Here is a 21,975-nt window from a genome sequence, read left to right as displayed (position 1 = left end):
GGGAGGATCTAGAAGGCTTTAACAGGGACACGGAGGACCCTCAGGAAAATGTATGTGCCTAGTGTACTGCTCCCTGAGTGACTTGTTTCAAATTCTGGGTAATAAGGCATATTGCATCATAAAAAAAGCTGCTTTGCGTAAACAGATGCATTTTACTTACTTGTACACATGGATTCTATCTCTTGAACTTCTCTTTCTGCCTCTTGTATTTCTTGAAATGCAGCTACAAGGGTGGATAAATGATTATGTCTTCTGCTCAGAGTGCTTCGATCATACTCATTCATTGAGCCACTATTTAACAACTGGCCAACCCGCTGGTATTCTCTGTTTAAGGTCTCTAGATATTTTTCCACAGCTTCATGCTTCCACAGTGCTCTAAAATCCTGGTGATATCTCCTTGACCAACCATTAAGTGACAGAGTAGGTTTAACTATTTTTAATAAATAATTGCGCCTAAAGATAGATAGTTCCATCATGTGACCTATCCTTTTAACAAGAGGAGAGCAGTGATGGTGATAGCGATGAAAACAATTAGCAAGCAGACTTCTAAAAAGCCCAACGCCACCGTGAGGTTTCATCTCAGCTTTTACTGTTCACCACCTGAAATTTAAAGCAGATACAATATGGGCCACTTTTTCATTGGCTTTAAAAAAATATGTATTTTAAAATGCTAAATAGGGGTCTAATCCTGCTCTTAGTTGCATCAATATAAATGTAGTAATGCCATTCCACCTTAGATGGAACCATCCCAGATTTAGGTCTGGACCACACTAGAAACTTTTACTGGCATAGCTATGTTGGTTAGCAGTGTGAAGAAAGTCACATCCCAATTAACATAGCTATGCCGGCAAAAGCCGAAGCATAGACACAGTTATGCTGGCAAAAGAGTCAGTTTGCCAGTATAGTTTATTTGATTTGGGGAACTGGTTTAAGCTATTATACTGGCAAAAGAACTTTCTTGCTGGTATAAGCTGCATCTACAGTTGGGGAGGTTGCTGGCATAGCTCTGCCAGTATATCTATACCAGCAAATCTTTTCTAGTGTAGAAAATCTTACACTAGTGTAACTGAGAGCAGAACATGGCCATGAGTGTATTAGTAACACTGGTCCTGATCTTGCAACAGGTTAATTGGCAAGACTACTGACATGCATCAGTGTTTGCAGGATTGGTGCCATTGCAACAATGCTACATAGCCTATTGTGCATATATTTCCAAATTAAATTTACAAATAATTTAATTAATTAAAATAATTTCAGTTAAAAAAAAGTCTTACAATAATTTCAATAAATAAAAAAAAAGCAGTCTTAAGTACAACTAATTTGTCTGAACTATTCTACCGTGATGCAAGAACAGTAACATAGTACTTATTCCTTTTGGAAATTATGGCCATTGTTCAGGGAAAGGTCTTTATTTCTTCACCAGTTTGTACATTTCACATCACAGAATCTTTTCCAGTTTGTAACAGGAAGTCCTAATGTTGTGGCCTATCAAGGTGCCTAAACCTGCATTCCATATTCACATGAATAGTCCTTACTCTGACAAGTAGTCCTATTGACTTCAGTGAGACTGTGACACAAGAAAGGATTCGTTATGGAACTAAGGGTTCCTACCGCCTCTGCCAATACTGCGAGTCCTTTTGTCTTTGTCCATATTTTCTCATCCTTCCTGTGTCAATTTGAGGGGAAACAGGCCACCTAATTTTGGTTGGCAATCCGCCATTCATTCAACTAACAAAACTTTTTTTCAAGGCATTGGTTCAAGAGAGGTCATTATTTTTAAGTGTCTTGATCCTGAACTGCAACACAATTAAAGTAAAAAGTGTATGTGGTTTTGGGTGACCTGTTTCAAAAGATGCAGGTAATTCCATTTTAGGAGGGGAAAACTCAAGCTTCTACTAACTTGTTTGAAAAAGTTTTAGGGTTTCTTGCAGAAAGAAAACAAAATACTATGTAGGAATGGATTAAGTCAAGTGGAAATTCCATGAAGTTCCCTGCAGAGTTTCCTCTGCATCTCTTCCACAACAAGGAGAGGTTTGGAGTTTGTGGAGGAAGTAGGAGACACTGCCTGGAAACCAACATAAAGAGCATCCCAGATAATTTTAACCACTGCAGTGGATTATAGGGGAAGAGATCCCCTCTCAGATAACCACATGCTAGGACTTTTCAGAGAAAGAAATCTGAAGAATTGCACTGCCTGAAGTGACAGGGTTTGGAGAGCAAACAAGGAACTCCCTCTCCCACCTTGCCTCAAGAAAGTAGGAAGAAGAAATAGTCACCGTCTCACTACAGAATAACCATGAAGGATAAAGTCCTCGTATTTATTTCTGAAGGCCTGATTCTTTAGCACCTTGCGTCAGTATTTACATCTGTGAAAAATGCTATTATTCTGCTACGGTAACATTTTACACCTACTTCTCAGAGGTGTGATTGATATAAAGTGCAAGGCTCAGAGAATGAGGGAAGGAACCTTCCCCCGCAACAGTCAAAATTCTCAAGACAGTTACAGAAGACCAAGAGATTTGTTTTAAATAAATTCCATGTTATTTATATTAATCTCAGTGGGAGTTCTTTGTCTCATCTTCTATTTTTTAAACTCATGGAGACAGAAATATTTTTACAATTAAATAAAATTCAGGGTCATTTTCTTTTAACACCTTAGACACAGATGTGGGCAAGTAGGTATATGCCATATATGTCAAAGTATGCCAGTAGCAGATATTTTTTGTTCACCTTCAGGCCTTTTATTAACACACCACTTTAACTCTCTAATTCCATCCACTGTGTCAGCGAGCCTATCATGGCAAGAAGCGGAGTATTTCAAATTGTTGACCTAACTGTCAAGTGTCACAGGCATTGACGGAATCAGGAAGAATTCCTTTGCACCTCCCACTATTCACAAGCTGGCTAGGTCGCGCCTAGCCCCTGGTACAAATTATAGCAACCTGAGGGCTGCTCTAATTGACACTTGGCTGCTGATAGCCCCAAGGGGTTGTTCTACACATCTTTTTCCTTGCCCATATCTTGACATGCTTCTGTTAGAACAATGCACAATCAGGTCAGTCATCTACAGCCCTGGACTTAATTGCACAGCCCCAAATTTAGACTTCACTTAAAAAGATGCGATTCATTGATGTCAATAGAGTTTCAGCTGCTTATGCCAGGTCAATTTGGTCCACAATTTTCTATGTTGACTCAATTAACCGCATTATAAAAACAATATGAAACACCACTAAGAGAGTCAGAGTACCTGATGTTCTGAAAAGCAGAAGTATTCAATAATTGTTTTTAATACAGCCTCACCTGAGCTCTTCGGAAATTAAAAACAAACAAAAACGGTTATTTCATGATACTTAAACTACTGTGTGGTTCAGACAAACTGGGCAGGTGCATTGCCTAGAAATAATTACACACAAATAATTATCTTTCTCTTAAATAGATGTTGTCAGATTAAATTTGTCCCAAAATGTAAGTATTTTGAAACCAAACTTTTACAAAACTTATGGCCAAAACATTTGTTTCTATTAATTTTTAAAAAATTTCAATTAAGCATTCTCCTGCAATGTTTGCAATCAAAACACTGCAGGCTTGTAGGTAGTGCATCAGAACCAGAAAATGAAACTGATGGTGAAAAAATTGAGATTGGACAGTGAATATATACTAGTCAATCAGAGAGCTAATAAAAAACAAAGCAATAAGTAAATTAGATTTTAAAATGTCTTTCAGTTTTAATAATTAAAGGCACTATTAGTAACAGAAAAATGTAATTCTTAAAAATAGTTTTAACTTGATGGTTTCAGTTAAGGTTCATTTATTTCAACTTGAATAACAACAATTTAAAACACACCTATCCAAGGCTTTAGGTGCCCTAACACACAACTAACAATACAATTAAATCTCATCAGCATTAAAGTGATCAGTTCAGCAGGAATTCAGCCAGCTAGCTACTCCCTTCCACCCCTTCATCATTATAGGAATATATGATATTTGTAAAGCTGAAAAATATATTTGTTAAGTTAAAATCACTATGCAGTTATGAAATCCCAGATGCAGTTACAGTTAATTTTCCAGTTAACCCCTTTGCTCTTTATTCTCCATGCCACCTTCCATACAGCAGCTCTCTTCCCAGGGCTAACATCCCAGCACTGCTAGAGGTGATGATACCTTCGGAACCAAGGGCCCTCCTCGAGGGGTATTTTACCAACAAAAAATGGTAGCACAGAATTTTAAAATAAACTTGCCCAGAGAAGAACAGACGGAGACACTACCTTATAACATGCAGCCATTACAGAGAGGAAGAGAAAGGCTGAAAAAGAACTACCACTCCCAGGATTCTTGCTAAGCACTACAGCTCCCAGAATGCCTCAGTCACAGAGCTGTTAACCCCTTTTTTCATCATAAGCCTGAAAGGCAACACACTCATAGATGGAGAATATGCAATTTCTAAAAATATTATTTATGTTTATTATTTACTTTTTATTATTTTATTTTATTGTGGCACTGATCAAAAGCCCCCAGCCAAGGTCCTTATTGTGTAGCAGCTGGCACAACAATATAAATAAATCATTTGTGTGGAATTCAATATTGCCAGATGCAACTATTCAAAAAACATGAGTCAGGGCCTTAAAAATCATTAGATTGACTAAAAATCATGCATTTTCAAAGAATAATCAATTTCAGGTTTTTTATTTGACTTGTTGGTTTATGGGTAGTGCAGGTCAGGAATTTTTTGAGTAAATAGTTTTTCCACCAGAAACTGCCAATTCTGGAAAGGGATTCAGCATACATTTGTATCTCACCGAATTTGTCCTCCTAAACCAGGGGCAGGCAAACTTCTTGGCCTGAGGGCCGCATCACGTTTCTGAAATTGTATGGAGGGCCAGTTAGGAGAGGCTGTGCCTCCCCAAACAGCCAGGCATGGCCCGCCCCTACCCCCATCCAACTCCCCTGCTTCTCGCCCCCTGACGGCCCCTCCGGGACTCCTGCCCCATCCAACCCCCCTGTTCCCTGACGGCCCCCCGGGGACCCCTGCCCCATCCACCACCCCGCTCTCCGTCCTCTGACCACCCCCAGACCCCCCCGCTGCCCCATCCATCCCCCCTCCTTCCTAACTGCTCCCCAGGACCCCTGCCCCATCCAACCACCCCTTCTCCCTTACTGCCCCCAAACCCCTTGCCCTTAACTGCCCCCTGCTCCTAACTTCCCCCCACCACCCCATTCAACCCCCCCTCCTTCCTGACTGCCCCCCTGAGATCCCTGCCCCCATTCAACCCCCGTTCCCCGCCCTCTGACCACCCCAACCCCTATCCACGCCCCCAAACTCCCCTGCCCTCTATCCAACCCCCTCACCCTGCTCCCTGACCGCGCTGCCTGGAGCACCAGTGGCTGACAGCGCGGCTGCACCAGGAAAGACAGCTGCACCGTGCCGCACAGCATAGAGCACTGTGTCAGGCCGGTCTCTGCAGCCTAGCCGCCCAGAGTATTGCGCCACGCAGCAGCATGGCTGCTGGGGAGGGGCCAGGAGTGAGCCTCCTGGGCCAGGAGCTCAGGGGCTGAGCAGGACGGTCCCACCAGCCGTAGTTTGCCCACCTCAACCCTAAACCCTACACTCATCGGAATATGCCTTAGACACTGATGATTTTAAATCATCAAATTATCTTCTTGCATTAAAATATTATTTAACGCTTAAAATCTTGGACAGGTAAATAATGGTTATTATTAAATTATATGAAAGTCACAAACAGCTCATGCACTCAAATGTATAAATTACTAAACTGGCTTAAAAATCAGAAGTAATGCCAGTGGCAGCCAACAATAGTTATTTACATCTGAAGATAGTAAACCTTTGATTAAAAGCGAACATGATTCATTTATTATTAAGCCTGGTTGACAAGGGGAAAGTAGTATAAAAAAGGTAAACACTTTCTTTATGTAATATAAAAAGATGCCAGAATATGTTTAATAGATAATTATATATGGTGTCAATTTTTCCATAGGCATTCATGAGCCCCAATTACTGTAAATGGAAATTAGACATGTACTAAAAGAAACATAGATCTCTGTATGCTTATATACCTTATAGCAGTGGTCCCCAAACTTTTCAGGGTTGCGCCCCCTTTACCTTTGTCCACATCCCCCTGGAAGCCAAGTCCAAGAGCAAAGCCGCAGCTCCCGTGGCGGGAGACACAGACAGGGTTAAGGGGGCTGGGGCTGTGGCCACAGCTGGGCGTGGTTCTGGGTCTGGGAGCTGGGCAGGGCCGGAAACGGAGCCGAGGCTGGGACTGAGAACGGAGCTGGGTGTGGGAGTGGGGGCAGGAGCAGAGCCATGGCTGGGATCCAAGGCTGGAGTCAGGGGCTCAGGTAGGGCAAGGGCTGAGAGCGGAGACATGGCCAGGCCACGGCCAGGTGTGGAGCCGAGGCTGGAGGCACGGCCAGGAGCCAGAGGCACAGCTGAAGCAAGGGCCGGAGCAGAGCTGTGAGCAGGGCAGGGCTGGGTAGTACTCCCTCCCCAATCCCCATGGGGGCTGGCCCGAGCCCTGCCACGCCCCCTGAACGTTCCTTTGTGCCTCCCTAAGGGGCGTCCCCCACAGTTTGGGGCCACTGCCTTGCAGTCTCAGTGAATTAGAGAACCCTTCTCTTTCTGCTGTTGTCTAGGCACTGATGTAAAGAGTTGTCTCACAACTTGTTCTGATTTGGTGGACTTCTGTGTCTCCGCTGAGACCCACTGACATCAGTGAGGCTCCACGCAAACACAGGTGTATAGCCATACTTCATCATTTATACAGATACTGGTTTATGTTAATATGTTTTGAAATCAAATAATTCACCAGGCACAATTATAAGTTGGAAAAGAGGAGACTAAGGGGGATATGATAGAGGTATATAAAATCATGAGTGCTGTGGAGAAAATGAATAAGGAAAAGTTATTTACTTGTTCCCATAATATAAGAACTAGGGGCCACCAAATGAAATGAATGGGCAGCAGGTTTAAAACAAATAAAAGGAAGTTCTTCTTCACTCAGTGCACAGTCAACCTGTGGAACTCCTTGCCTGAGGAGGTTTTGAAGGCTAGAACTATAACAGGGTTTAAAAGAGAACTACATAAATTCATGGAAGTTAAGTCCATTAATGGCTATTAGCCAGGATGGGTAAGGAATGGTGTCCCTAGCCTGTGTTTGTCAGAGAGTGGAGATGGATGGCAGGAGAGAGATCACTTGATCCTAACCTGTTAGGTTCACTCCCCCTGGGGCACCTGGCATTGGCCACTGTCAGTAGACAGGATACTGGGCTGGATGGACTTTTGGTCTGACCCAGTATGGCCATTTTTATGTAAGTTTATTATCATTTATATATTGTTATAATACCGTTACCTCCTTTTGATCAGAGCAGTTAACCAATATTTGGGGCCTTGTGGGTTGTTTTCATCAGGTGGAGATACTGATGATAGAATCAAGTATTAATTGATGCAATCCTGTTTATTTATAAAGAATGTGTACAAAGTCCTGTTTCTCTGAACACAGTAGGATCAAATGATAGGAGGTAATAGCCGGAGAGTCCGGTTTTTGGCTTCTTTGTCCGGGTGCCATTTAGTGTTGCAGGTGCCTGGTTTTCAACTGGAAAGTCTGGTCAAAAAGGGGAACTGATAACCCTAAATGGCACCTGAACCAAAAGTCTGCTTACCACGGGGTGGGGGTAGGTGCTGGGTCATTAACCCACACCAACCCCTGCTCAGCTGGGGCCACCTCCTACCTGCAGGCAGGCTCCTTGAGACGATCCAGTGAGTGAGGGGGTAGGGGGAAGGAGATGTGAGCAATGGGGGTGGCTTGGGGAAAGAGGCAGAGCAGGGTGGGGCCTTGTTTGAAGTGGCAGGGCAGGGTAGGGTGTGAAGCCTTGAGGTTCCCATTACCAACAATTCAAGAGGTTGCTTGCAACCCTAAACAAAATGCATTTAATTGTTCCCTCATTTAGCCAGAAGAGAAGATGGCTAGCATGTCCATCAGCTTCATAGATTAAAGATATACTTTGATAACATGACTGGTGTATGCTGTAACATTAGTTTCCCAGACCTCTGAAAAGCTCAAAAGCTTCGTCTTTCTCACCAACAGAAATTGGTCCAAAGAAGATATCACTTTACCCACCTTACCTCTCTAATATCCTGGGACCATCACGGCTACAACACTGCATACAATAATGGAAGATACTGAATTTTGCCATCTGAAATGGAAACTCCACAACATGAGCAGTGACACTGATTTAGTTTCCCAGACCTGAAGAAGAGCTCTGTATAAGCTCAAAAACTTGTCTCTCTCACCAACAGAAGTTGATCAAAAAATATATATATATATTACCTCGCACACCTTGTCTAACTAAATGCAGTAATTCTGGGAAAATGGTATTGTACATCTGACTTAAATGGTACCTGTCTCCAAGCTATTTTCACAACATCACTTCATTGTTGGTAGTCCCATCTCCCTCACCCACATGCCCATGCCCACACCCACCCACACCCACCAAAGCAACAATCTAATCCCCCAGAGCCATCCCAAGACTCAGTGTTCCCATCATTCCTCCCCTTCTCCTTTTCTTTTACCCATGGGAGGAATGATGGGAACACAGAGCCTTGGGATGGCTCTGGGGGATTAGATTGTTGCTTTGGTGGGTGTGGGTGGGGGTGGGCATGTGGGTGTGTGAGATGGGAACGGAATGGGGGTAAGAAAATTGGAATCATGTTTTGCTAAGGGTAGTAATGGGAACAGGGACACAGGTGTAAGGCTCTGTGGTGTCAGAGCTGGGAAGGAGGATACTAAGGAAGGAAACTGGAATCATGCTTGCTGGAAGTTCACCCCAATAAACATCGAATTGTTTGCACCTTTGGACTTCGGGTATTGTTGCTCTCTGTTCATGCGAGAAGGACCAGGGAAGTGAGTGGGTGAAGGAATAAGCCCCCTAACATCTTGGTGCCGGTGACTCAGATGCATCGCATTGGATAGGTGAGTGGCAGACTGTAAGTCCCCCTCCCCAACAGTCCGCGCAGCTGCTTGGAGGGGGTATCGCGAACTCTCGTGATGGTAGTTGCGGGTTCTGGCAAGCCAGGGTAAAGGATTTTTTGCATAAATGGATAAGGGAGAACCAGGGCCCATACCAGGTACAGAGGTCAACCTGGGATGAGATTAAAAAGGAAATGGAGGAAGTGTTAGGGGACCCAGAGGGATGGGGGGTGGCTGAGGAGCCCACCCTCCTTGGTACATGGGTAGTGGAAGAAGGTCCCTGCCCATGGGGACTGAATGCCTTCCAGGGAAAGGAGGCACTTCAGTCTGCTTGTGAGAGGTTTGAAGTAAGGGCAGCATTATGGGAAGCTGCCAGTAATCGTTCAAGTTTGGTGCTGCTTCAGCAAGGGCTGCTGAAGGGTTGTAAATTAGTTAGGGGTAGTTAAAGATGATTTGGGACAAAAGGGTTTAAAGTCAAAAGCAGAGTTAACAGACTACCTTTAGAGACTGGATCTGAAACTTGGTCCTGGGGGAGTGGAGAAAAAAAAAAAGTTTCAAAATGCAACCTGCCTTTCCACACTCTTGTTTTTCTGAAGTTTTAATGGAGGGTACTTTGGCTACTTATGTGAGATGTCAAGAAAGAAGTTTTGTTTAATGATAAAACCCAGTTATATACATGTAACTGTATGTGCAACTCTGTGCATTCACATTGGATGGAAGCTTGGTAATTAAATTTTCCAAGGGGGTCAGGTAGAGTGGCTACTACCACCACTGCGCTTCTGTCCACAGAAGCCTTTACAGCTATTCTGAGGGAAAATGGGCCCTTTTCCCACAGAAATGGTCTATAAGGGACTGCTGCAGGCAGCAGGCAGAAAGAGAATCTGATCAAAATTATTTGACTTTTGGGTAATGTAATCAAAATCACTAAAGGATGGAAGGGGTTTAACTTGGCTGCCCCTGGTTGTGTCTAGTTGTACAAGATGGAAGTGTAATCGGGGTACAGTTGTGTAAAAAGAGTAATTACAGTGCAAGGGATGTTAGACAAAACAGAATTTTGTGTGTGTGTGTGCACAGGTAAAAGAAAAGGAAAAGGGGAGGAATGATGGGAACACTGAGCCTTGGGATGGCTCTGGAGGATTAGATTGTTGCTTTGGTGGGGGTGGGTGGGGGTGGGCATGTGGGTGTGTGAGATGGGAACAGGGAATGGGGGTAAGAAAATTGGAATCATGTTTTGCTAAAGGGGGAGATGGGAACAGGGAATGGGAGTAAGGAAATTGGAATCATGTTTTGCTAAGGGTAGGAATGGGAACAGGGACACAGGTGTAAGGCTCTGTGGTGTCAGAGCTGGGAAGGAGGATACTAAGGAAGGAAACTGGAATCATGCTTGCTGGAAGTTCACCCCAATAAACATCGAATTGTTTGCACCTTTGGACTTCGGGTATTGTTGCTCTCTGTTCATGCGAGAAGGACCAGGGAAGTGAGTGGGTGAAGGAATAAGCCCCCTAACAGTGCCTATCTCCCAAGGAAATGAATGGAAATTAGGAGCCTAAATACCTTTGAGAATCTGGGCCTTTAAGACTCCAGAACAGAATGGTCCTTTTTCACAATGGAGTGAATCTGTCCTGGGACCTGTGCTCTTCAACAAATTCCTAAATGATCTGGAAAAGCGGGTGACCAGTGAGCTGGCAAAATTTGCAGACTATACAAAATTACTCAAGATAGTTAAGTCCCACGCAGACTGCGAAGAGTTGCAAACAGATCTCACAAAACTGGGTGACTGGGCAACAAAATGGCAGATAAATTCAATGTTGGTAAGTGCAAAGTAATGCACATTGGAAAACATATTCCCAATTATATATACAAAATTATTGGGTCTAATTTAGCTATTACCACTCAAGAAAGAGCTCTTGGAGTCATTGTGGGTAGTTCTCTACTAATGTACAGTGACAGTCAAAAAAGCTAACAGAATGTTAGGAAACAATAGGAAAGGGACAGATAATAAGACATAAAATATCATAATGTCGCTATATAAATCCATGGTACACCACACTTTCAATACTGTGTGCAGTTTTGGTTGCCTCATCTCAAGCAACATATATTAGAATTGGAAAAGGTACAGAGAAGAGCAGCAAAAATGATTAGGGGTATGGAACAGCTTCCATATGAGGAGAGATTAAGAAGACTGTTATTGTTCATCTTAGAAAAGAGATAACTAGGAGGCTATGATAGAGGTTTTTAAAATCATGAAAGGTGTGGAAAAAGTAAATACAGAAGTGTTATTTACCCCTTCACGTAACACAAGAACCAGGGGTCACCCAATTAAATTAATACACCACAGGTTTAAAACAAACATAAGGAAGTATTTCTTCACACAACACATTGTCACCCTGTGGAACTCATTGCCAGATGTTGTGAAGTTGTCAACGTATAACGAGGTTCAAAAAAGAATGAGTAAGTTCATGGAGGATTGGCTCCTCAGTGGCTATTACCCAAAATAGTTAGGGATGCAACCCCGCAATCTGGGTGTCCCTAAACCTCTGTCTGCCAGAAGCTGGAACTGCATGACAAGGAATGGATCACGTGATAATTGCCCTGTTCTGCTAATTCCCTCTGAAACATCTGGCACGAGATGCTGCCTGACCCAGTATGGCCATTCTTATGTTCCTAATGACCTCAGACCAGCTATTTTTTTTGAGGGAGGTTGGGGTGTATGTGGAACGTAACTTGTGGAAATGAGGAAGAGCTGACTGAGTCATTTGGAGTTGGTGAAATTTGTTAACCCTCTGGGTGAGCATAAAAAGGTTGAGCTCACCTCCTATAGGGAATGTCTATGTGCTGAATAACTGTAGAGGGAAAGCATAGCCATATGGCTTGCACTGTGGTTGTTTCAGAGCAGTCTCTAAAGAGTATAATAAATAAAAATTCCCCAGGAAAAGGAATATTTTATTATTCATGTATGACCGATTCATAGTGTGTATCTTAATTCTCTTCTAGTTTTATACAAAATATACCCCATATTTTCTGCAATCCCTAGAAATGCACTCACCTCAAAATTCCCTCTTCTTCTCTCCAGAGACAGAAATATACATAGCATAATCCTTCCCAGTCTTCGGATCCAGAGCCTGTACTGCCCCATAAGGGCATTAACAACCTAATGATGCACCTACCTTAGGTGCAACCCCTCTATGTTGACAGCCATATGTCAGAATGGACAGGTTAGCTATTATGCCAGCATTCCAGGCTACTAGTATGGTCTTTGGCCACTGTAGGCAAACATCAACTCTAACTCCTACTTTGGAATGGGGGTTGCAACCCCTGAGTGCAGGTGAGTAAGATATTGTACTAGGGTGTGGAAAATGGAATTTTTTTAGCCCGTGGCCTAGTTCTTTGGAAAACTGTACTGATTATTACTGTGTTTGAAGTGTATGTCAAAGTATTCATCTTCTTTGACAAGTTGGAAAAAAATCATCTTTATATAAGGGATGCCAGCCAATGCAGAGAATGTGGGTTTTATAGTTCTGTTTTTGAACGTTAATTTATGAAGAGCTCTATGTAAGCTTGTCTTTCACCAACAGAAGTTGATCCAATAAAATATAGTACCTCAGCCACCTTGTCTCTCACAAAACATAAGAAGAATCACTTTATCCTTCAGATGGTTCCTTTTCCCTGGAAATCCTGGACGTCCCATCATCTCAAGCATTGGCACCCTGGTGGTTCTTGCAGTGCATCTTTGATGACTTCTGCATAGAGTGCTTCCGCCGACGTGCACAGGCTGAAATTGTGGAAAAGCATTATCACTTGCCCCATAACCTCAGCCGTGCAGAACACAATGCCATCCACAGCCTCAGAAACAACTCAGACATCATAATCAAAAAGGCTGACAAAGCAGATGCTGTCGTCATCATGAATAGGTCAGAATATGAACAAGAGGCTGCTAGGCAGCTCTCCAACACCACTTTCTACAAGCCATTACCCTCTGATCCCTCTGAGGGTTACCAAAAGAAACTACAGCATTTGCTCAAGAAACTCCCTGAAAAAGCACAAGAACAAATCCTCACAGACACACCCCTAGGACCTCAACCTGGGGTATTCTGTCTGCTACCCAAGATCCATAAACCTGGAAATCCTGGATGCCCCATCATCTCAGGCATTGGCACCCTGACAGCAGGATTGTCTGGCTACGTAGACTCCCTCCTCAGGCCCTACGCTACCAGCACTCCCAGCTATTTTCCAGACACCACTGACTTCCTGAGGAAACTACAATCCATCAGTGGTGTTCCTGAAACCACCATCCTGGCCACTATGGATGTAGAAGCCCTCTACACCAACATTCCACACAAAGATGGACTACAAGCCGTCAGGAACAGTATCCCCGATAATGTCACAGCAAACCTGGTGGCTGAACTTTGTGACTTTGTCCTCACCCATAACTATTTCACATTTGGAGACAATGTATACCTTCCAATCAGCAGCACTGCTATGAGTACCCACATGGCCCCACAGTATGCCAACATTTTTATGGCTGACTTAGAACAACGCTTCCTCAGCTCTCGTCCCCTAATGCCCCTACTCTACTTGCGCTACACTGATGACATCTTCATCATCTGGACCCATGGAAAAGAAGCCCTTGAGGAATTCCACCATGATTTCAACAATTTCCATCCCACATCAGCCTCAGCCTGGACCAGTCCACACAAGAGATCCACTTCCTGGACACTACAGTGCTAATAAGCGATGGTCACATAACCACCACCCTATACCGGAAACCTACTGACCGCTACGCCTACCTACATCCAGACCACACCACATGATCCATTGTCTACAGCCAAGCTCTACGATACAACCGCATTTGCTTCAACCCCTCAGACAAGAGGCCAACACTTACAAGATCCCTCTCAAGCATTCTTACAACTACAATACCCACTTTCTGAAGTGAAGAAAACAGATTGACAGAGCCAGAAGAGTACCCAAAAGTCACCTCCTGCAGGACAGGCCCAACACACAAAATAACAGAATGCCACTAGCCATCACCTTCAGCCCCCAACTAAAACCTCTCCAACGCATCATCAAGGATCTACAACCTATCCTAAAGAACGACCCATCACTCTCACAAATCTTGGGAGACAGGCCAGTCCTTGCCTACAGACAGCCCTCCAACCTGAAGCAAATACTCACCAGCGGCCACACACCACACCACAGAACCACTAACCCAGGAACCTATCCTTGCAACAAAGCCAACTGTGTCCACATATCTATTAAGGGGACACCATCATAGGGCCTAATCACATCAGCCACACTATCAGAGGCTCGTTCACCTGCACATCTACCAATGTGATATGTGCCATCATGTGCCAGCAATGCCCCTCTGCCATGTACATTGGTCAAACTGGACAGTCTCTACGTAAAAGAATAAATGGACACAAATCAGATGTCAAGAATTATAACATTTCATAAACCAGTCGGAGAACACTTCAATCTCTCTGGTCACTCGATCTCTGACCTAAAAGTTGTAATATTACAACAAAAAGACTTCAGAAACAGACTCCAATGAGAGACTGCTGAATTGGAATTAATTTGCAGACTGGATACAATTAACTCGGGCTTGAATAGAGACTGGGAGTGGATGAGTCATTACACAAAGTAAAACTATTCCCCCCCCGCCCGTTCCTCACGCGTTCTTGTTAACTGCTGGAAATGGCCCACCTTGATTATCACTACAAAAGGTTTTCTTCCCCCTCCCCGCCCCGCTCTCCTGCTGATAATAGCTCATCTTAAGTGATCACTCTCCTTACAGTGTGTATGATAACACCCTGTCATAAATATAAAGGGAAGGGTAAACCCCTTTGAAATCCCTCCTGGCCAGGGGAGGGCTCCTCTCGCCTGTGGAGGGTTGGGAGGCTGGGGGTGGCCTCGCTGGCACCTGACCGGGGTGGCCGGTGAGGAGACAAGATACTTTCAAAGGCTGGGAGGAGGGAGAGAAACGAAGGGTCTGTGTCTGTATGCTGCGCTTGCCAGGGACAGAACAGGAATGGAGTCTTAGAACTTTTAGTAAGTAATCTAGCTAGGTATGTGTTAGATTATGATTTCTTTAAATGGCTGAGAAAAGAATTGTGCTGAATAGAATAACTATTTCTGTCTGTGTACCTTTTTTGTAACTTAAGGTTTTGCCTAGAGGGGTTCTCTATGTTTTTGAATCTAATTACCCTGTAAGATATCTACCATCCTGATTTTACAGGGGGGATTTCTTTATTTCTATTTACTTCTATTTTTTATTAAAAGTCTTCTTGTAAAACACTGAATGCTTTTTCATTGTTCTCAGATCCAAGGGTTTGGGTCTGTGGTCACCTATGCAAATTGGTGAGGCTTTTTATCCAACATTTCCCAGGAAAGGGGGGGTGCAAGTGTTGGGAGGATTGTTCATTGTTCTTAAGATCCAAGGGTCTGGATCTGTAGTCACCTAAGCAAATTGGTGAGGCTTTTTACCAACCCTTGTCCAGGAAGTGGGGTGCAAGGTTTTGGGAAGTATTTTGGGGGGAAGGACGCGTCCAAACAGCTCTTCCCCAGTAACCAGTATTAGTTTGGTGGTGGTAGCGGCCAGTCCAAGGTGTAATATTTTGTACCTTGGGGAAGTTTTGACCTAAGCTGGTAAAGATAAGCTTGGGAGGTTTTTCATGCAGGTCCCCACATCTGTACCCTAGAGTTCAGAGTGGGGGAGGAACCGTGACACACCCCTTGTTTCATGTTCTGTATATAAATCTCCTCACTGTATTTTCCACTGAATGCATCCAATGAATTGAGCTGTAGCTCACGAAAGCTTATGCTCAGATAAATTGGTTAGTCTCTAAGGTGCCACAAGTACTCCTTTTCTTTTTCCCAGGAAAGTCTGAGAGACACTTGCATCTGTGATGCCACTGAAGTTACAGACAATTCCCTACTCTACACCTTCAAGAGAAGCTACAGACTTCAAAGAGCAAAGTTCTCAATGTGGAAACAGGTAACTCTTATTATGTCAACAGCAGCAAGCCATTCAAGCCTCACACTTTACTTGGTAAAGGAACCACTGCCAGCCTAGGAACAAATACTAACTCTTACAAATATTTATGAGATGGCTAGGAAGCTTTACATAGCTAACATTTGATGTCAAACACTGAAAAATGAATGAATACATTAGATGACATCCATAGGTTATAATCATAATCGTCTGATTACTAGCCTGCCATTCACTCCTTAAATTCCAGCCAGATCTTAGCAGCCACAAACTTGGTAGCGTAGAGACGAATGCATTGTATCTCTCTTTGAAAGTAGGGATTCCTGGCTCTCAGATTATGTGGTTGTAGCACAAACAGTTCTTCAGACACAGGACGCTAAGGCAAAGAGGAGGGACGGTGGCAAGAGTGTAATCAGAATAATGGGATTTTCCATCCTGTCACATCCCACAGGTACAGGTCAAACCCCGCCAATGCCCCTCCGCAGCCAAACGCCACGCTGCACTGCCAGCCACGGAGCCACCCACCAGGCCTTGAATCTCACAGCTCCTCTGACTTGCCCTGGGGTGGTGCCTTGTTGGGGGAGAGAGGTTCCCCTCCAACCACAAGCGCTACAAAGGGGGTAAGGCTGACCTCCTCAGGCACCAAATCCCAAGATTTATAACAACATCGCGAGAGTTGGTGGCAAATCTGGGCGAGGCCAAACTCAGCCCGCTACCTCCTGGGATGCCTCCCGCCGCCGGGGCTCCAGGACTGGCCGCGGGGGCGCTGCTCCCCTCGCACCCCGCAGGCTAGAGAGCAGGATCTGCGCGTGCGCCAAGGGGGATCCCAGCGGCCATTTTGCAGCGTCAGTGGGGAAGCGAGGCCTCCCCGGCAGCTGCGCACAAGGGCCGCGCTCGCTCGCCGCGATTGAGGGGAGCCGGCCGGGCGGCGCAGGCCAATGAGTTAAACCGCCGCCGCCTGTCAGGAGCCGCGTCTTCTCCGCGCCGCCCGGGCTGCCCTCGCGCACCATGCCGTCCGTGCTGCTGCCGCCCAAGGAGAGCAACCTCTTCAAGCGGATCCTGGTCAGTGCCCGCCCCGCGCGGCCAGGCCCGCCCCGGCTCGGGACGCCCGTCCTCTCCCAGCCCGTCAAGCCAGCTCCCCCGGGGGCGCGGGAGCAGGTGCGCGGCCCTGGCCCCGTGCGCTGGCTAGGCTGGAGCTCCCGCCGCCTCCGGGCTCTCGCCCGCTTCCTTCCTTTGTCTCGCGGGAGCCCAGGGCGGAGCAGGCCCGGCAGCCGCTTCCCATGAGGGGCCCGCCTGACCCCCCGGAAGGGGGGTGTAGCGGGGCCGCCGCAAACGGGCTGGCGCGCCGCTGTGGTGCCCAGCCGCCTCCGCTCCCCATGGCCGGGGCGCGCCTGAGCGGGATGCAGGGTCCCCGGGGAACGCGGGTCACCACAGACGGCTGCGAAGCCTGAAACCAGGTTTGAGGCACTTTCCCCTTGCGCCCCCGCCCTCCACGGAGGGGGGCAAAAAAAAAAAAAAAGTTTCGGCTGCCTGGATCTGGGGTTTTGGCTTGGCCCATTTGAAACACACCGCTGAATTGTGAGAGCCCGGTCTGGGTTCAGATTTCAAACCTCTCTAGAACTGGGGATGTCTGTTCAGGTGTGTGGCTAATAATAATATCTTACACTTAAACAGCACGCTCAGCTCGAAGGAGGATCCCAAAGCACTTTACAAATGTAACCGATGTATAGGGGCTCTCACCTCATCTCTGAAATGCAGCCATCTCTTGGATAGCAACTGACCAAGAACACATGGTATAGAGGGACTAGATTTAAGATATTAAAATGCAGGAAGATTTTTTCACTTAGCCACATGGCTGAACATGACTGGCAGCCTAGTAAAGCAGAATTGGGTTCTCCGCAACATCATTAAAGGGGTTTTTTAACGTGTAAGTGGTCAGCCCAAGGACTCAATTTATTTACTTAATTGATCAAGTGTTTAAACGGCCAGAGGTTTAATTTGTGTTATAAATAATCCATTTCTTGGGTCATCAATTGTAGTTTGTCTGAAATATTTTCTTGGTCTAGGTTATTTAAAAAAAAAATCCTTTAGGTTGTTCTGTGTATTAACTATTTTATGAAAAAAATCTCACCTGGTGCAGCTCCATGGGTGATTAGTAGTGAAGTTGTAGAGTATGTCTACACAGCTGCTGAGTGATGTGATTCCCGTTTTGGGTAGACATTAGGGTTGTTAACTGTCTAATCACACAAATCCAAACACCCTTACCCACCTCCCAGCCCTGCCCCTTCTCTGAGGCCCTGCCCCACTCACTCCATGCCTCCGGTTGCTTGCTGTCCCCAATACTCACTCACTTTCACTGGGCTGGGGCAGGAGGTTGGGGTGTGGGAGGGGGTGTGGTGTGCAAGCTCTGGGAGGGAGTTTGGGTATACGAGGGGACTCGCGGCTGGGCAGGGCATTGGGGTGTGGGAGGGGGTGTAGACTCTGGTTGGGAGTTTGGGTGCAGGTGGGGGTTTGGGGTGCTGGCTCCAGGAGGGGTCTCAGGGCTGGGGCAGAGGGTTGGGGTGCAGTAGGGGGTGGCCGGGAGGCTCTTACCTCAGGTGGCTCCTGGTCAGCAGCGCAATAGGGCTAAGGCGGGCTGCCTGCCTGTCCTTGCACTGCTCCAGGAAGCAGCTGGCACATCTCTGTGGCCTTGGGCGGGGAGGAGACCAGGGCGCTCTGTGCTCTGTCTGTGCCTGCAGGCATTGCCCGCCCCCCAGCTCCCATTGGCCCAGTGCCCGACCAATGGGAGCTGTGGAGTTGGTGCTTGGGATGGGGGGGCAGCATGTGCATACCCCCTGCCTCCCCTCTTCTTCCCCCGAATGGGCCGCAGGAATGTGCTGGCCCCTTCCAGGAGTGGCGTGGGGCCAGCACAGACAGGGAGTCTGTCTTAGCCCTGCTGTATCGCCAGACTTTTAACGGCCTAAGATCTCCCTGTTTGGCTTCGCTAGCCTCCGGGAGATAGAGCCCAATTTTGGGAGACTCCTGGCGAAGCCGGGAGGATTGGCAACCTTAGTAGACATGCATGTGCAAACTCTGTTTGAGCTAGCTCCTAAACATAGCTGTGTAGCTGTGGCAGCACAGGCTGCAGCTCAAGCTAGCCGCCAGAGTACAGACTGCATGTGCAGGGTTCTACTTGGGCAGCTAGCCTAAGCCTCAGACTGCTGTGTCCAGACTTACTTTTCGGCACCAACGCTAGGTCTGCTCATGCATATGTGTCTCCATGAACTGGGAATCCCAGCTGCTGTATAGACATACCCCCAGTGTGAACAAAGCTCCAGGAGTTTTAAATTACCTTGTCATCTATACCTGCTCAGAGGAGGTCCACGTGTCATGGTGGTAAAACTACTGGCAACCACTGGTTCGTTATTTGCTCCTAGAGCATCCGTCTTGCTACTACTGGTGTTAACAATAGTGAGGATTTTTTTTTTAGGGATAAGTTGAATTTAGCAAAGGCCAGAGTGCTTAACAAGAACACAAATCTTAGTGTCTAAGCTCAGATGTGTGCTGTTGATGTGTACTGGCAGGTGTTTCTTGATTGGTTTCTTTTGTTGGCTTTGGGCAGCATTTAGATTTGAAGATTTAATAGTTCTTAATAGCAATTTGCTGCTTACTGTATGGTTATGGTATGCATCTTACTAAGTAATCTAGCACTCCCCTTGCTCTCTGCTATAAATAAATTACTAATTTTAGAACAGATAAGTGATTATTCTTACTAGGAGCAAACAAGTTCATAGTAGCAGTCACTTCCCAATATATCTTGTATAATTAACATTATACATTTATAGAATTTTTAGGCAAGTGCATTTTAGGCAAATTACCACCATTTTATCTTCAAATGTCTAATTATAGATAATCAGATAAAAATAATGTGGCAGTTGAGTGAGAATGAATGTTTACCCTTTGTGAAAGGTGAGTTAATGATCTACATAGGGATTAATAACTGATTATTTCCTGAATTCTTATCCACATGCTGCCATTCACTTGTCCAATTGATCTTAATGTACTGAAAGAAAAAAAATCAAGTTTTAAAATTTCTCAGTGTTCGTTTTTCTGTTTTATCCTTGCAGTTGTTCCCAACTAATTCCCTGAAGTATTAATGTCTGCATAGCTTATATTTTGTACCTTTTGTTAATTGGCTTTATTTTAGTATATGCCTAGAAACAATATGTGTATGTGGTGTTAAAAAATATTCTTACAGGGTATCTTGGTCATTATTCTTAATTGCTCTGTTTGTTCTAGTAGTACGTGTGGATTCTATCCTAGACTGCTGCTTTTGGTATATGGGCTTTTTGGTTTAGGACTACTTGTTTCTTCTCAGATTCCCTCCTGACCTCTCTCTTATTTATATATTACCTGCAATAGCTTGCTACATTATATAGGATTCTCTTGGGTTGGAGTTCCATTTTCTGGAGGATATATCTTTGGCTCAAATAACATCCTTGAACCTTGTCATTTAACCATACTACATTGTGTCCTTGTCTTCATACTTCCTCTATTCTGCATACATACATCTTCTGCAACTCTGCTCAGAGGGTACTTGAGAATACGAGGGTCTAGGGTTGCACATGTGACCTATCCAAAAACATTTGGTCAGTTGATGGATCAAATAGTGTCAATTGTCAGGTTATTTTAACGCACTAATTTATTAGTACAGTAACAAACAAACAAAAAAAGAGTAAGACTTTATGGTTTCCAATAAGCATGACCTGAGATACTTACTTATGCATAATTACAAAACGTTACTTAACTGCATTATTTTAACAGAGGAAAAATGTGAAACACAGTGAAATGAAGTTCTGAAAGAATGGCATCATGATGCAATCAAAAAAAAGTAGGCCAATACCTACATTAGGGCATTCTTGCTAGAGTATTTGATGGAGCTCAAATAATAGCTGGTCAGTTGACATTTTAACCAGTCAGAATTTTGGGTTCTTCACTTGACCTGTGATAGGTTGATTTTTTTTTTTTTTTTGCTATTTTGTTATTGCTTCCTCTTCTCTCTTTTTAATCCCCTGAAGTTTCATTTCACAGCATTATTTTTTGGTAGGATTCCTTTTCACATACAGCATCACAGTCATAGTTATGTAATGGTTCAACTCTGGTTACTGCTTGAACTAATTCCTACTTACCGAGGCACAAGGGCTTGTCTACTTTGGGAAATTTTATCAGCATTGCTATATCTGTATAGTTATCAGTGTAACTTACCATGTGGATGCTATAATTTGCAATAACAGTGGCCTTTTTTCAGTTTAGCTTAACTTGCTTCAAAAGGGAATTAAGTTAAACCTAAAAAGTCCACTGTTGTAAATAATAGTCCACTTGGAAATATACCAATATAATTATAGCAATTAATTTTTCTATGAAGACAAGCCCTAAGGGGAGAAACTATTAATTTGTATGCTGTAGAAGTGTATAAAGAAGCAGTTGTTTAAATGGTTGAGAAATTGCTGAAACTTCTCAGGTGGTGACTTTGTCCAGTTTATATGCTGGTAGTCAAAGTCCACTATTAGTTACATTATGTGCCAAAAAAATTAAAATTCTACACACAATATTTTAAAATTCTGAAAATGTTATTTGTCAAATGTGGAGGTTCCAGCATGGCATTGGGGAGCCCAGGCCGTTGGCCACACAGAGGTGGGAGATCACTGTGCAGCTCATCGGGGCGGTTCTGAGTGGGGGAAAGGGGGATGCTCGGCTGGAGGGTCTGGGTATGAGGAGGTCTGGATGCACTGTGGGTGGGGGGAGCAGCTCCTTGTACAGGGATCCCTCTCCCTGCAGCTGCGGAGCAATGGATCCTGGAGTGGGGAAGTTTGTAGAGCTTCCTGCAGCAGGGGGAAAAATCTGGGGGTGGGTCAGTTTGACTTGGCCCTGGATGCAGGGGAAGAGGAAGTACTGTCCTCCCCCAGGCCAGCCGGGACTAGCAGCTGAGCCCAGCGCAGGGTAGGAGCCACCAGCTGGGTCTTC

General features: G+C 44.9%; 2 protein-coding genes and 1 long non-coding RNA gene across 11 annotated transcripts in view; 2 read left to right on the top strand and 1 right to left on the bottom strand.

Annotated features, from left to right (window-relative positions):
* The window catches only part of MTRF1 (mitochondrial translation release factor 1), a 28,059-nt gene extending 15,313 nt beyond the window's left edge, over window positions 1-12,746 (bottom strand). Inside the window, exons 1-2 of one of the 5 annotated variants that reach the window (XM_073345947.2) lie at window positions 4,266-4,389; window positions 161-600 (exon numbers count right to left, since the gene is read on the bottom strand). In XM_073345947.2, coding sequence (XP_073202048.1) covers window positions 161-578 — 418 coding nt within the window. In that variant the 5' untranslated portion in view covers window positions 579-600; window positions 4,266-4,389. Of the gene's footprint in view, window positions 1-160; window positions 601-4,265; window positions 4,390-12,584 lie in introns of those variants that run through there. The other 4 variants (XM_073345938.2, XM_073345958.2, XM_073345976.1 and 1 more) reach the window with 4 other exon arrangements.
* Window positions 5,620-8,508, top strand: LOC140911896 (uncharacterized). The gene is made up of 3 exons (XR_012159186.2): window positions 5,620-6,472; window positions 6,652-6,752; window positions 8,103-8,508. It is a non-coding gene; the product is annotated as an uncharacterized LOC140911896 (long non-coding RNA).
* A 4,027-nt stretch (window positions 12,747-16,773) lies between the features above and the next one.
* NAA16 (N-alpha-acetyltransferase 16, NatA auxiliary subunit) overlaps window positions 16,774-21,975 on the top strand; it is a 109,421-nt gene continuing 104,219 nt past the window's right edge. For 2 of the 5 annotated variants that reach the window (XR_012159157.2, XM_073345830.1), the window contains exon 1: window positions 16,775-17,034. Coding sequence is in view for 4 of the 5 variants with exons in the window: in XM_073345830.1 (XP_073201931.1) it covers window positions 16,981-17,034 (54 nt within the window). In the remaining variant the exon portion in view is untranslated. Of the gene's footprint in view, window positions 17,035-21,975 lie in introns of all 5 variants that reach the window. The other 3 variants (XM_073345815.1, XM_073345841.1, XM_073345785.1) reach the window with 3 other exon arrangements.

Source organism: Lepidochelys kempii, chromosome 1 (assembly GCF_965140285.1).
Source record: "Lepidochelys kempii isolate rLepKem1 chromosome 1, rLepKem1.hap1, whole genome shotgun sequence".
Classification (NCBI taxonomy): Eukaryota; Metazoa; Chordata; order Testudines; family Cheloniidae; genus Lepidochelys; species Lepidochelys kempii.
Note: the sequence above shows the minus strand (reverse complement) of the source record. Positions and strands in the feature narration are given on the sequence as shown.